General features: G+C 31.3%; 1 protein-coding gene and 1 long non-coding RNA gene across 2 annotated transcripts; both read right to left on the bottom strand.

Moving 5' to 3' along the window:
- Positions 1 to 5222: 5222 nt before the first annotated feature.
- On the bottom strand, positions 5223 to 13858 carry LOC115975884 (cysteine-rich receptor-like protein kinase 2). Its single transcript, XM_031096924.1, has 8 exons — positions 13429 to 13858; positions 10801 to 11204; positions 10536 to 10655; positions 10180 to 10307; positions 9799 to 10012; positions 8701 to 8932; positions 7469 to 7619; positions 5223 to 5671 (listed from the first exon to the last, which is right to left on the bottom strand). Exons 1-8 carry the CDS (start codon positions 13809 to 13811, stop codon positions 5357 to 5359), a joined length of 1947 nt encoding a protein of 648 aa, XP_030952784.1. The 5' UTR covers positions 13812 to 13858; the 3' UTR covers positions 5223 to 5356.
- Positions 6045 to 7462, bottom strand: LOC115975886. Its single transcript, XR_004088202.1, has 2 exons — positions 7313 to 7462; positions 6045 to 6135 (listed from the first exon to the last, which is right to left on the bottom strand). It is a non-coding gene; the product is annotated as an uncharacterized LOC115975886 (long non-coding RNA).
- Positions 13859 to 16157: the final 2299 nt, after the last annotated feature.

The following is a 16157-nucleotide window of genomic DNA, read 5'->3' on the forward strand; positions in this document are numbered from 1 at the left end:
TCGATATAATTTGGAGTCTAAGGGTCTATTTGGTTGGAGAGATTTTAGGGAGGATGAAAAATTTAGGAGAGAAAAGTAGAGATAAAATATTTTTAGTGAGCGTTCGGTTGGAGGACAGAGAGGAAAAAAAATTAATAGGACTCGGGTGTTTTCTCCCAGGGCCACCAAAAACATTTCTCTCCAAAATGAGAAGAAAACTGAATGGAAAATGCTCATGAAAATTAGCTAACCAAAATACTCTCGTGCAAATGGGTTCTTTCTTCTTTGCCTCTCATCTTTTTTTTTTCTTTGATTTTTGTGTCTCTATATTTATAAGTATTATTCTATTTACTTCAGTTTTTTATTTTACTTTTTTTCTTCTTCTTCAGTCTGTTACGGTTCATTCTTTTTCTTTGTTCTTTTTTTTTTCTTCTTCTTTGGTTTGGATCTTTTCCAATACTTCTCATTCATTTTTTTTTTTCTTTTAATATATAATTTGAAGTGTCCATACACAATTTCTTAATAAAAAAATGTATTACTTGTTATTTTACTAATAGATATATAATTGTAAATTTATACCAACTTTATTTTCCATCCTTTCATTTTTTTTTTTCAACCTAACAAATGAGTTTTTCATCTCTCCACTTATCTATCTTCTCAACCAAACACAAATAAGAGAAAACTAAATATCTTCTATCCTCCCACTTTTCTATCCCTTCCCAATCTTCCATCCTCCTACTTAATTTTCAACCCCTCTAACCAAATAGGCCCTAAGAGTATTCTCATTGGATAATGTAAAATCCATCTAAATGCAAAATGTGTGATATTATATTGTTCACAAAAATACATATAAACATCTCATATCTAGTGGGGCATTTTGCACAGATTTTTTATGTATATTTAAATAATCACTATGACTTTGTGTAGAGTTTTTATTCCTTTTTTAATCTCTCTCCTCTACTGTTTGACTCTCTCTCTCCCACAGTAGCATTAAAGTAAGATTAATTATTTTAATGTGATGCATTATAAAATAAAGAATGAGATGTATGGTGTGTTGTAAAAGTAGTTATATATGTAAAATAGATAAATGGGTCTTTTAGTGAGTGGTTATGTAAAATAGATAAAGAGGTCTTTTAGTGAGGATTTTTTTTTTTTTTTTTTTTTTTTTTTTTTGCATAAGTGGATGGGAATGCTTTAAGACAATAAATTTAAGTAAGACATTTTATATTTAAATATCAATTAACTAAATTTATGTAATACTAACCAAATTAATGTTAATTTGGTAAGTTAAATAAATAATTTGATGAATCAATACTAACCAAACTAAAGTTAATTTCATATAGAGAATCAAATATTATGGTTCTAACATTAAATTTAACAAAAAGAAATAAAAAGTAATTTAGAAATGATGTTCACTTTATCTTGATTAAGACAATGTGTCATTATAAATTTTTGTTTTTGTGTTAAAAAGGGGATAGAGATTATTAGTATGTTGTTTAAGTGGTCAATCATATTCTAACCACATCATATTATTTTTTTTTTTTTTTTTTTTTTTTTTTTTTTTTTTTTGTGATTAGTAACACATCTATTTGTAAGATCCATATGATAAAATTTGTAGTATTCCTAACATCACTTTACAATTTTGAGCCTTTTTACCATGAGATGGGGTTTTTTTATATATAAAAGGGGTAGCAGTTTTTTATTTTATTTTATTGGGGACCTTAGAACTAGGCCTTAAGCCACCATTTTGCAGTCCTCACAACCTATACACACCAATTTTAAATCTAGAACCTCATAAATCTCATGAAACGTTGGATGCAAAACGAGCATTCAAAAAGTTTAGAGTGCAAATCATAATATGAAATATAATTTAGGGTAGTAAAGTGTAATTTTTTTTTTTTTTTTTTTTTTTTTAAGTTTAAAATTAAGGTACTTGATCATATTAGTTGACATATAATACAATCCATTTACTAGATTAAATTCAAAATTTCGTTTTGTATATTTCTTTCTAATTTCCTTCAAAATTAGGGTTACAACTCCATGTAGTTCTTTCTTTTTCAAGGGAAGTGACTATTCCAATGGATAGATAAGATTTTAGGTATTTAGAGCATTCATATTAAGAATGCTAACTAAAAATCTATAATAGCAATCAACCCACTAAAAAAGCACTACATCAAAGAAGATAAAGTTAAAAAAAAATTTAGTCTTAGCTACATGGGCTATTATTTCTAGCAGCTCACTGTAGGCTGTAGCCGAATGTTAAAGCAAAAAAGAAATTTTTATTCCCCCCATACACGCGTGAATGTTTTGATAAAGTATTTTATTGTGTTGAATATATTATTTTATTATGTTGAATGCTAATGCTAAAAAAATCATTGATGTTGGGTGTTTTGTAAAGTGAGTTGTTAAAATAGATAAAAAAAAGTAAATTTTTAAGTTGCTAAAAGCTATATCTTTTGAGAACCTTGATGTGAATGCTCTTTAAAATAGTAGGAAAAATTGGATAGGGTGCCAAAAGAGATCCAATTTTTTTTTTTTTTAATACAAGATGTATATATATGTGTTAAACTTCCTCCTAAAGTGACCATCATGCCAAGAGTATTTTTATTTTTATATAAAATAAAATTGTAAATAAAGGGGCAATTTTTATTTTTATTTTGTTAACCAAAAGTATCTAGAAACTTTGAGTACCTAATTGGCCCTCAATATGTATGTAGCTCCTCATCCCATACACACTAAATAATTATATGAAGAAATTCTTTGTAGGTGGCTCCAAGATGCTAGTTACATTCCAGTGTAAGTGTAAGCAAATAGATAATAAGGAATTGAATAGAAAGAATCAATTTAGAATTTTCTTTTTATTTTTTTGTTTTGGAGTTTAATCAAAGAGAATAAAAAGGTCATTTGTTCGTTTGAGAGTTTAAGTAGAAGGAGAATGAAATGGTTTTGAGAGAACACACATTCCTTTCTTCTTCCCTCAAAACTCTAATTTTTCGTTCTTCCCAAAATTATGAAGATTTGGAAGTAACGGAACAAAATTTAATTAATTTTTGACCAAAAGTCTCTAATGCCCAAAATATTTTTTTTTAATCCAATATTATCACTTGTTTAGTGCTTCGCTTGCCACTAGCAATATTATCTTCTTCATTTTTGGGTAAACAAAGGGTCTTTCATTAACTAGGAAGCATAAACAGAGTCATGAGGACAAAGCCTCACATAGGGGGCAAAAACAACAAAGTCTTGAATAAGATTTGGTTCTTTCCTTGCCATCGCATCTACACACTAATTTGCCTCATGGAAACAGTGGGTCACCTTGTCTTGCAAAAAATGTCTCAGTGGATTCTTGCAATCCGTCATAAGAGTAGCATGATCTAGATTGCCGCTAAAAGGTTCAAACACTCAATCAAAAAAAACAATAGCATCAATTTCAATTTCTACAGCCATAAAATTAGATTTAAACACATTGAAAACCTATCCCTTAGAGCATTAGCATCTCGGTTTTTATAAAATCTACTACTTTACCATCTAAAAAGTTACTTTTATCTATTATACCATATCATTTTACAATACACCCAATACCTCAAATCCTATTCCATTTACCACTTCATTTATTTACCAATACATCCAATAGCCCAAAGTTCTTCATCCACACTGGTTGTCACCCCTATGTATCGGGTAAAGCCCCTAATCCACCACCCTATATGATCTCTGATCACCTCAACTACTAGTTAAGCTAGGATTCCCTAGTGTGGAATCATCAGTGTTGAGCTTGTGCCATCCATCTTCCGAATTGTACCATTTTACTTTAATTGTTTACTTACTCTTTACCTCTCGAATTTGAGCAGCACAGTATTGGAACTCCATGGCTTGGTACTTCACTTCTTTGATCAAGTTATGGTTTACAGAAGCATTTTTAAACCCCACTTTGTTCTATGGAGCCAAAGGCTCCAGATTGTGAAAGGAAAAAATAATTACCGGGAAATGTTGGACTCAAGGCAGCCCGGGTTTGGTTCTAGAATTTTCCTTTAAAGATAAATTTAAACTATTAGAGGAAAATTTTTACAAAAAAAAAAAAAAAAAAAAAAGAATTCAAAGATGACCATAGAAATTCCACAATCTTGGTAGCAAATAAAGAAAGTAGTTGCTCCAAAAATTTCTAGAAAAGGCCTGTGCTAGAAGGGGCAAACGCTAGAAGCCTAGGTCGGACCAGCCTAATTAGGTCGAGGTCCATCAAACCAACAAGACAACTTGGCTAAATACATTGCATTTGATTGATCAAAAGGAAAGTCATGTCTAGTCCTTGTTGGGCCATTGCTTGACCACACAATCTAGCCTGACTCACTCCATGCGATTAATAGCAACCTAGCCACATTCAACTCTTCTATGAGCGCACACTTGGCCATACTTTGACACAATTTGCACAATTGCCAATGTGTGATTGGATTATATCACTACCACATGAGTCGCCTACCAATGGAACTTAGTGAAAAGTAATTCAATCACTAAGAGTCAACTCAATTGATGATAAGTAGAGACTAAGCATGGGCCTAGTTGTAGAAGCATCTAGATTGGATGACCACCAAGCAAACCCAGCCACCTAGAAAGGCGCGTTCACAGAAGCTCATTATCTCTCACATCAACATCAATTACGCTAGATATCTCCTCCCTCTTTCTATATGGAGTGATGTTATAGAGACACAAAAAAAAAATTATAACATTTTTCACAATAGATGAGTTAACAAATTTTTACTAATTTTTATTTGAACTCACCACTTACTTTCTTACAAACTATAAACAATTTACCCCATCAACCGAGTGCAAAATTGTGTCTATAGACTTTCCCTTTTATATGGTAGTTTGAGGCAAGTTAATCCAATTTTTCATGATTAATAACTTTTATAGAGTCCTGACACAAGATTGATTTTTAAAAAGAAGAAGAAAGAGACTCAATCAATGGTGTTAAGGGGATAAAATAGCGCTTTCTTTTAGGTTTGGCTTACCTTCAGTACCTTTTTAACTAAAATCTCCTTTTTGTTTTAATGAGAAACTATTACATCATCCACTAACTAAATAAAAGGTGAAAATTAAAATTCACTACCACTTACCATTATGTATTTAAAACAAAACGAGACTTTCAATTAAAAAAGTACTCGAGGGAAGCCAAATCCCTTTCTTTTTATCTTTATTTTGACTAATAGATACCAATTTTCTCTAACTGTTAGATTTATATGTATAATTTGGGGTGAGCTAAAGTAACATGAATTGAATTTCATAACCTGAAGTTCCATGTTCGACACACATAAGATAGAACAAAATTAAAGGAAACTATCAAACTTTATACATAGAAGTCACTCAAGAATTTCATATATTATTTAGATTAGCGAGCAGAGAGTTGAGAGATAGAGGCAGTGGCATTAGATGCGGAGGATCCGGTTGAAGTGGATGTGTCTCCACGGACTTTTCTATCAGTATCAACGAAGCCTGGCTTAGTAGGTGGCCTATTCTCCATTGATCCCTTGCTTTTAATCAAAACAACAACTTCAGACATTGAAGGCCTTACAGAAGCTGGTGACTGTGTGCACATCAGAGCGATCTCTACCATTTTTTTCACTTCTTCTACTGTATATTCTTCTGGGTTTAAGGTTTCTTCCACCAACTCTGAATGCTTGTTATTCTCATACAATTTCCATGCCTATAATTGCACCATAAATAAGAAGAAACCCATAATGAGCTAGAAAAATGTAAGCAGTTTTTTTTTTTTTTTTTTTTTTTTGCCAAGATACAAATTCTACTCTAGTTTAATCAAAGTATACTCCTAGAGACTTGAATCTCGGCCCTTCGCCCCCATACCCCACAAACACTTATACTTATAGAGTAACCATCGCACCAAGAGTGTGCGGTAGTGTAAACAATGTTTTTAAGAACTAGACAATGTCTCTTATCCATTAAGTGATTGGGGGTTAATATAAGCACTATATTTAATACATAAATGACATGGAAAATTAAATTTGGTTCTTCTTATCTTAATAATTGAAACATAAATGATATGTGAAATTAGCTTCATCTTCTTTCTTTCTTTTTTCATACCTCTAAGAATTTTAGGATAAGCAGCAGAAGGCCAACTAAGTATTTCTAGATAGCCTAACAAGCATTTCCCTATTACTAGACATGGCAAAACAGGTCAGAATTTTCTGACCCGACTCGACCCGAAAAATCCTGACCCGAACCCGATTTTTTTGACCCGAAGCAAAAATGAGTTGACCCGTGACCCGACCCGTGTTTTTTGTGGGTCAACCCGACCCGAACTTAAACCATTTTCTTAAAACTTTTTTTTTTGGGTAAAAAAAAAATAGTGAAATTAAGACAATATTGGTTTAATTGATTATTGTAAGTTTTAAGGAAACAATTGATACATTTACATAACTGCATGCTAATTAATCGAAAAATAAATTGTTGAGCATTCTGTAATGAGTAAAGATTTTTAGATATTAAATAGCAAAGTACATGCCAAGATAATCTAGTTACAGTAGAGTTAAAAATAGATTTAAAATTGTAGATATGTGTGAGACACATTCACAAATGTGAAAATAGTAAAGCCAAAGTATCAAATTAACATAAATTATGAATGCTTAGATCTATTTTTTTAACAATTTATGTTTAAAATAAACGGCTTTTCAAAATAAATTATGATATTTTCTAGAGTGTATGTTGCTTAACAATGATATGATCTTCATAAAAGAGACTAGGTATAAATAAGTAAGCAATCAAATTTTAATTTATATCTCAAATTGAAATAGAGTGTCAACTATAATTGATAATAGATTATAAAATTAATTTTCAAAATTTTAACTTTCTTATATGTTTTTATTCTTTATCAAATGAGTTATCCAATAATTCATTTGTAACTTTTTTTTTTTTGAAATATTGATATTGTGTAAAAATAAAACTTGTATATTTGTTTTACTTATCTCTGTGTTGTTTTGTTTTAGATAGCAATGTTAGGATTTGTATAATTTTAAAATTATTGAATAAGTATTAATAAGTTTAGCTAAGTTTATTCTTGATATAAGTGATATATTCAAAATAATGCATTTTACAACAAGTAATATGTTACATAACTTTCCAAATGGCAAATACATATTATTTTCTTTATAAAAAAATAATAAAATAAAATAAAATAAATTTCATATGAAAAATATGGGTCAACCCGACCCGACCAGCAACCCGATTGACCCGAACCCCTTTTTAACCCGCTTAAAATGACCCTTTTTGACCCGTGACCCGATTGACCCGCAACCCGATTGACCCGACCCGCCCGTTTTGCCATGTCTACCTATCACACACTTGCAAGTTGTATCTAGATCAAATGAAGAAAATGAAGAACCTAGTAACTAAAACTACTTGTGTTTTTGGAGATGCAGTAGATATATGTTTCCTGCGTTTGTTGTTAAGTTTGAGAATAGTAAACCATATTGATTTGGGAAATTACCCGTTCAAGGAGGTATTCGCCATCAAAAACATGCTGGACCTCGCTGGTTTTTCGGCCACATATAATTTCAAGTACAACAACCCCAAAACTATAAGTATCTACCTTCTCTGATAGCTGACCATGGATTGCATACTCGGGTGCCGTATATCCTCTGAGGGGTAGATCAAATTAGTTATCCATAATAGTAAGAACAAAAAAGAACTATTCAGCTAAAAAATAAAGAATAAAAAAGAACTAATTAGTGATAATCCTCTTGGCATATAGATCCTATTTGCTTAGCACATATCTTGCAATAAGGACATTGTGTTTTAACAACCTTATATATATAAATATATATATATATATATATTTATAATTTAAAAAAAAAAAAAACTGTGATTGGATGTCATCCTATCAAATTTGACGAAACTTCAGCCATTTTTGTATTCATTATAGTGAGATTATTTGCAAAGGGAAACCATTCAAATAAATAAATAATGCCCAATTACTATTTCTTTTACTTAAATTTGAATGGTGAATAAGGGTGCAGATAAATATGAGCAGAAATAGTCTAATTTTTTTTTTTTTTTTTTTTTATCACAAGTACTACTATGTAAAATCTTTGGATTTTTTCTCTCTATACCTATCCTAAAAGTGCAACATGTGAATCAATAGATAATATTTTCATCTGTATGAATATATATATATATATATATATATATATTTATATATATATGTAAATAAAGGAGAAAACAAATTGTGCGACTTTAGATAGATTAAAATGATAGAAAATAATGGGTTTAGCTTACCTTTTATACTTTTTAAAAAGAAATTTATTTTTATTTTAATGAGAAACGGTCACATCACTTACTAACTATATAAAATGTGGAAATTAAAACCCGGCCACTACCACTTGCAATTATATATTTAAAACAAAAGGACATGTCCAATTAAAAAAGTACTAGAAATAAGTCAAACCCAAAAATAATATATATGGTCAACCCTAATTAGTCTATTAAAGATTCACTATCCAAACATTTTAGGAGTAAGCCTTGGTTGTTGTAATTATGTTATTAGGATAAGAATTTTACCATAATCTTAAACTATTTTTAAAGAATTCAACATAGGTGAAATCGAGTAAAGTTTGGTCAAGATTTATATGGTAAAGCTTGGTTGATGGACAAAGGATGATTTTTATTAGGTTTTTTTTTTTTTTTTTGAGGAAATGATTTTTACTAGTTTAATTAACTTACAATGTTCCAGCAAATTTGGTGCTGAGATGAGTTTTATCCTCGGGTAGAAGCCTTGCTAACCCAAAATCTGCAATCTTGGGTTGGAGATCATCATCTAAGAGAATGTTGCCGGTTTTTATATCTCTATGAATTATACATACATGGAATTCCTCATGTAGATAGGCAAGTCCCCTGGCTGTACCCAAAATTATATCAATCCGTTGTTTCCAATTGAGAGAGCCTCGTCTTTCACCTATTTCCCAATAGCATGTATAAATTAAATATAAGTTTTACAAACAAGTCAATAACTGTTTGCATCATTGATATTAAATTTGGAATTTGCTTCAACTTCAATTTTTTTTTAAGTCTTATATAATTGAGTGAACAATTTATTGAACTTCAAAGCAAAAGTTTATAATAACTTGCATGCATTTAGAAAAGCTTCAAGAATAGAAAACGTACTCTACTTACTAATAGCATACACCAATATTTCTTCCCCAGGATAATTAAAACAAAAAGACCATAGCTTCATCTTGACATTGTCATGATTCCATTTAGTTGTTGCTTTACATTGTCCTTTAGCTTTAACTTCCTTTTGAATCTATCCTTTAATTATATTTGAACATCCCTTTCCATTTTCCACCACTATTTTCTTACCACTTCTCTCAACATTTCAATAATATTTCTTACTAGTTTCAATGTCAAATGAGGATGGCCCCAAAATCAAACAAGTTTCAAGTTTGTATATATATCCATAGTTTCAAGATCAAAAATGAAACTATTGCGGTCTAGAAATCTACTTTCACATGCTTCCTCCATTTTAGCACAACAAAACCATCTCAATTCTCTTTAACCTCCCACCAATCCAGGGCAATTGTGGTCTAGAAAATCAAAGCCTTCTAGTCTCAAGAGGGATTGAAAGTTCCCAAAACAAAGATTGAAGAACGAAGAAATCAAACCATCCAAAATTTGTTACTAAAGAGAACTAATTCTCTTTTACATGAAATAATAAATTAGCCTTTTTTTGGAGTTAATTAAATGCATGCATGTGAATTTAACATAGTTTCCAATTATAAATGATCAAGCTTTCTTAAGATTAAAGAGATGAATTTAACTTACCAAATAAGAATCTATCTAGGCTACTATTTGCCATGTATTCATAGACAAGAATTTGCTCTGGTCCTTTGCTACAACACCCAAGAAGACGGATCAGATTTCGATGATGAACATTGCTTATAAGCTTCACTTCACTCTCAAAATCGGCCTTTGCCCTAGAAGATTGGCCTATAGCTAGTTTCTTAACAGCAACCATCTTCCCATTTTTCAGAGTACCCTAGTCAATGTTGCAAAGACAAAGAAATGAAAATTAGCCCACCACAAAACAAGATGATGATAAATGCGAGGGTGAATTGAATATGGAAATTTGATTGCAACAAACGACAATGAAAAAAATGAGTCATATAGAGCGGGCAACGATTCTTTAAGTTTCTTGACTTTTACCTTGTATACATCACCAAAGCCTCCTTCTCCAAGTTTGTTTTCTTCACTGAAATTTTTTGTTGCAGATTTTAAATCATTGTATTTGTAATTCACTGGGCCTCGTAGTTCAGTTGCCCCTAAAATGTCACCTGTTATGGAGGAAAGCAATTATGTTCCTTTCATTTATGTTGAAAAACTCATACAAATATTGATGTATCTAAAGTTACTTATTCAAAATAAATATATATATATATATATATATATATTTGAAAAGGAAAAATGAAAAATAATGTAACAACATTTATAATTTCTTGTCCTCGCAAATAAAACATAAAAAATCATAATTTAAATTTTATTGAAAACCTTGGTGTTATTACCTCTACGAACTTCCTTGGACCTTCTTATCATTATAAAGAAGACAAACAAAGCTATAATGAGAAGAGCACCTCCACCTCCAACTACTCCTCCAATGATGGCATTCTTGTTGCTTGAACCTCCTATTATTAAAGATCAAGCATCATTAATTTCAATACTTCAAAATATGCAAATTCCACTATAGTTCAACATTATGAAAAAATTTGATGCAGTGACTAGCTATATAGCAATACATTTAGAAAAAAAAAGATCTCCATCAAAACTCACCATTGCCTAAGAAGGAACTGATATCAGTAGTTTGGTTATCAGCAAAGAAGGGTTTATCTGAGTACCTCAAAAAACATCCAGCATCAACTGCCCTACCATCTATATTAGTAACACAAACTTGTATACTGTTGGATGCGACATTCAAGCAATTCTGACAACCACTCTCGGTAGTTGTTTCAACACACTGTGCCACAACATACACTGTTGCATTACCACTACTATCAACCACTTCTCTCTTACTCGCAGCAAAGAAACCATTAATCCTAGGTGTTGCTACTTGGAGATCTTTTAACAATCCGTCCACAGCTGTACTAAAAGCATGAGGTTGTGATGCAGTCCGATTCCCACAAATCCCTTGATTACCAGGCAGAGTGGTTTGGTCAAAGAAGCTATTGCTCTCATACCTAAAGACAAAAAATGTAAATAAAGTATCTAACATGAAACTTCCATTAATGAAACAAATGGTTTTAGTTACTACCTAAAAGAGATGGGAGATTATAAGCTTATAAAAATTTTTGAATATGTTGATTTGGCTACCAAATATAAGAGTCCTAGCTAAGTTGTTATCACTTATTACAACATCAAACAAATTACTTAACATTCTATTGTAAATTTTTATGGTTAAATTGAAAGTACATGATGTAACAAGTATGACTGTTAATGTTTCATTTATATATATACACACACTCATATCTATCCACACATTGTTCAAGCGTTTGGTCACATGGCAAGCACCCATGCACAAAATGCCAAATAAAACATAACAAAACTTGCAATGAGTAAGACTTAGGTTTGTGCATAAATAAATGTGTTTTGATTCTTTCTCATCCAATAATTTTCATGCTATTTCGCATCATATTCATTTTTCTTTTTTATAATCATGTTTAAAATGTAGATATCTCATATTGTGAAACATTTCACATGAAGAAATGTGAAACTCTCTGAATAAACCCAAAAAACAAACCCAACAAGAAAAATATTGGCTTTGGGTCTCATGCCATTTTTTCTTCTTTTATTATTAGATTTCCGACCCACGTATTTGACTCCTAGACTTCGGACCCAAATATTTGACTCCGCACAACAGAACCTAAAGGAGCCACCAGACAAGGTTACCCAAACCTAAGCTAGGCCAGATGACTTGCACCCCAAGTCAGGCTAAATGATCTACCAAACTGGACTACCCATACACCAAATTCGGGCTAAATGACCTGTAAATGGCCTACAATTATTTGGGGCAAATGACCCGTAATTGTTTTTGGCAGTGACCTATGAAACTTGGGCTAGACGACATGTGACCCATTTGGGTCAAATAACCCATTTATTTTCTTGGGTTCTATAATGGTTGGCTGCACACAGCACACTCATGAGAATTGGACCCCACAAGGACTCTTATCTCAGAAGTCATAAAGTGGGCTTCTCCCAAAAAAAACAAAAAAAAAAAGTCATAAAGTGGGAAAACACCCAACAAGTTGACGCTATGTCTATTCGATTTATTTTTTGCTGAATTATGTCTATTCGAATTTGTCACCTTTGTGACGTGCTTCCTAATCTTTGAAATTTTGCTATTGTGAGAATTTTATTTGTCAGGTTGAATATCTAAGAGTTAGATCTTTTTAAATATATAATATTGTAATTATTCTTTAAAAAATTTTATCACCTCTTTTTATGTGTGTATTAAAAATATTTAGTATTCTAAAAGAAAAAAAAATCGTTATTTTTCACTAATCATGTAAAAATAATAAGAATTTTAGAAAAAAAAAAAACAAAAAACTGCAAGTATATAGATTAAACTGAAGCATTTGAAAAATTTTAAAGTATAAGGAGAAAATATGTTGTTTATAGCAAATAAAAGGAGTGCAGAATGCAGACAAAAATAAACATCATTTTCACTGTTCAGTAAATCTTAATTTGGACCCTTCCATCAAGTAACAACCTGATTTGGGAAAATGAAGGAGACGTACTAAAAAATTGAATTTGTATGGTAGAGTAGCGTTTTCAACTTATCCGCCGAATATATAGAACCATTTGGTATATGTGTTTAAACATATGTTTTTATTTTTTAAACAACATTTCACGTGTCTTCACACACTTTTTCACTCACATGTATTTCCAAAAAATACAAACAATTATTAGAATAACATTACCAAATCAGTCCTGAATAATAATACTATGGTCTATTTGAAATCCAGTCCTTAGTTGAATCAATATAGAATTTTTTTTTTTTTTTTGGGGGGTGGGGGGGTAGTTGAATTAATATTCAATTATATATATATATATATATATTATATACGTATTCTGGCATATTAGAGATGGCATGTGTTTAGAGATGTTTTTTTACACAGATTTATTTTACATAATTATTATAATCGTTAGGTTTAAAAAAAAAAAAAATTATTAGAACTGTTGTTATCTTATTCTACTATCATGTTTTATATTAAGATTTTTTTTCACTCTTTTTACTCACAATTCTAATCTCATTATTATATAGTGTGATTATATTTTCAAAAACCTTGATAAGAAATTTTTGTGATGGATCAAAAGCTAGTCCTACACTCTGACTCCCTTAAAATTATGGTTGACCAAAAAAAGAAAAAGCATAAAAGCAGCTAGCATGGTGGTGGTACGTACCTGAGGAAGCAGCCATCATAGATGACACGGGCACCGTTGGCGGCAGAGCAATTGCGGATTTGAGACACGGCGGCGGTGAAGCAAGCTAGACAGTCAGCATTAGACAGGTAGTTCCTGCACTGCACCAAGGCATAGGCTGATTCCGAACCTACCACTTGCTGTGCAGTTGCAAAGTATTTGTTGTTGTTCAGCTGTGTTCTGAGGTCTAAGAACGTTGCGTTTAGATTGGTGTAGAAGTTGGACACATCCGACACATTGTATTGGCTGCAACCACTGTTTAGCAGATTGATTTGTGGGTCTGCTACACCCAATCTCAACCACCATAACCACCATGTAAAGGTCAATTTCAAGACCATGTCCATATTTCTATGTGGGTTATTCATAAGATCAGACACATTAATTGAGGATTGGTTACGGAACTTTTGAGCTTTTGTATGATATATATACATATATATATATATATATATAGGACTAAACCTATGTGAATGAACTTATGTCCATCTTTCCTATGAGCTTTCAAAGCTGCAAAGGGTAACAAGTAGCATGTTTCATACTCCTTGTTGATGCTATAAACTTGTTTTATAGTCCTAACATGGTAATCTATCTTAAAAGTCTTTTTCAAAGACTATGAAGATGACTTATAGACCTGATTTGTGGGTATTTTTGGTATGTTTCAATCTCCTAATTTTAGATCTATATCTGATAACTAGTACAACTCACTATTGAGAATTCCATATATATATATATAAAAGATTATGCAGTATGTGGATGAGAAATAAAAAATAATGATAATTGGTAAGGCTGGCCCTGAACATTGCCCCCCAAGTAGAAGGGACCCCAAAATTTTGAACTCTATGCTCTCCGGGTATGATTTTATTCTGTCTCTTTCTTATATGATTTTTCCTCTGCAGATCCAGATGGTGCCGTGATTTTGTGGGTGGAATCTTATAGTCTTATCAAATAAGACTTGTGGGTGGACTGGAGTTTTATGACTCTTACCTCTGGCTGGGGCCGTGGGCCTCGGAGTTTTGTCTTTTAAATCTTGCTTCCTTTATTTATTTATTTATTTTTTTTTTTGTTTTTTTGGTTATAGGTACTTAATAAGATCGGTTTTGTTTTTTGTTTTTTTTTTTTGGTTATAGGTACTTAATAGGATCGGTTTTTTTTTTTTTTTTTTTTTTTTTTTTTGGGGTGGAGTCTTATCAAATAAGTCAATAAGACTTATGTGTGGGTGAAGTTGTACTTCTGTCTAGGCTTTCGATTTTTTTATTTTTATTGTGTTTTTATATTTATGCATGTTGAGAACTTGAGATTGCTAGATACTTCTTGTTCGGTAAAACTAGAGCTACAATAGTATTTTTTTTTGGGTAAATTACAAATTTAGTTCCTGTTTTTTACACCATATTTTAATTTGGTTAATAACCTTTCAATTGTGTCAATTTGATCATTAACTTTTTCAGCATCATGTCAAATTAATCCCGATCATTATCTCATAGATGAAAAAAAGCTGATGTGTCAAGCATAATAATAAAAAATTATTTTTTATACTACGTCAACTACCATTTGGAATGTCATATCAGCATAACCTTAAAAAAAATTGTGACTAACCTCACGTCCAAAATTAAATGATAATTAAAAATTTATTTAACATTTAAACATATCACATCAGTATTTAAATGAAAAAAATTCAAATAACCAAAATTTTCATATTCTTTATACTTTCTTTTAATTTTTCCTGCACTTTACTAATAATCAAACATGTCTACATTAAAATAAAATAAAAAATCTAAAAGAAAAACTAGAGAAGGCAAACCTCCTATATGAAAACGTCAACAAAAGCTTGGAGCCTGAACCTAAATCAAAGAAAGAAAAAAACCTATTCTTCAAAGATCACCCAACCAATACATTAGCTTCCCTACAAACCCAGTTGAAAATACATACACTGAAAGCCTCTGCTAGATTAAAAACTATAGCTCTAGCTTGAATTCCTCAATGAACAACTCTGACCCAGCCCCTGAATAGCCTCTATGCAAGCTTTAGAATCACTTTCAACAATTACTCTCACTAAGTTTTGGGCTAGATCTCTCAAATCGACCCAAACCCAAATCACTCTCTCTTTCTCTATCACTCTAAAATTGACCCAAACCCAGATCTGCTGCCACCACATTCCAAGAAGCTTTTAAATCTCCCATGGCGGACTCGTTGGAGATCGACACATATGGAATGCTCAATTTCGACTTGGACTATGATTGAGTTGTAACTTGTTTGTTTTGGATTTTTTTTTTAAGAATCTTAAGCTTCCTTGAAACTTGCTGGGTTTAGGGGTTTCAACCACCAAATGTGTTACTCAAAATGGGTTGTAGTTGGCTTGAGGAGATTGGGTGAGGAAATTGGGTTGGCTATATGGATTTGATTGGGTTTCAACCACATAAATTGGTGTTTTCATTTCAAATCAATCTACGATCCTTTTTTTTTTTTTTTTAGAGTAGTGGGTTTGATTATGAATGTGAATGTTTGAATATGTTTTCATTTCAATATGTGAAGGTTATATTTAAATCAACTCAATCAAAATTTGAAAGTGTTGATTTTTGTAGGATTTGATTTCGGAGTGTGTTTGGATGCCAAGAAATATTGAAAGGAAAAAAACGCAGATTAATATTTTCTTTCTTTTTCTTTATAAATTGATGAAGGAAGATTAATATTTTATTTAATTATAATGCTAATGTGGC

The sequence above is a fragment of the Quercus lobata genome, chromosome 2 (assembly GCF_001633185.2).
Source record: "Quercus lobata isolate SW786 chromosome 2, ValleyOak3.0 Primary Assembly, whole genome shotgun sequence".
NCBI classification, from domain to species: Eukaryota; Viridiplantae; Streptophyta; class Magnoliopsida; order Fagales; family Fagaceae; genus Quercus; species Quercus lobata.

Bases quoted from the DNA above. Each gene is read 5' to 3' on its own strand.
- LOC115975884 (XM_031096924.1), bottom strand. From the start codon at position 13,811: ATGAATAACCCACATAGAAATATGGACATGGTCTTGAAATTGACCTTT. The intron at 10,013-10,179 runs GTAAAAGTCAAG...AACATTGACTAG, and splicing joins GCTTTGGTGATGTATACAAG to GGTACTCTGAAAAATGGGAA. The intron at 8,933-9,798 runs GTAAGTTAAATT...ATTGGGAAATAG, and splicing joins CCTAGATAGATTCTTATTTG to GTGAAAGACGAGGCTCTCTC.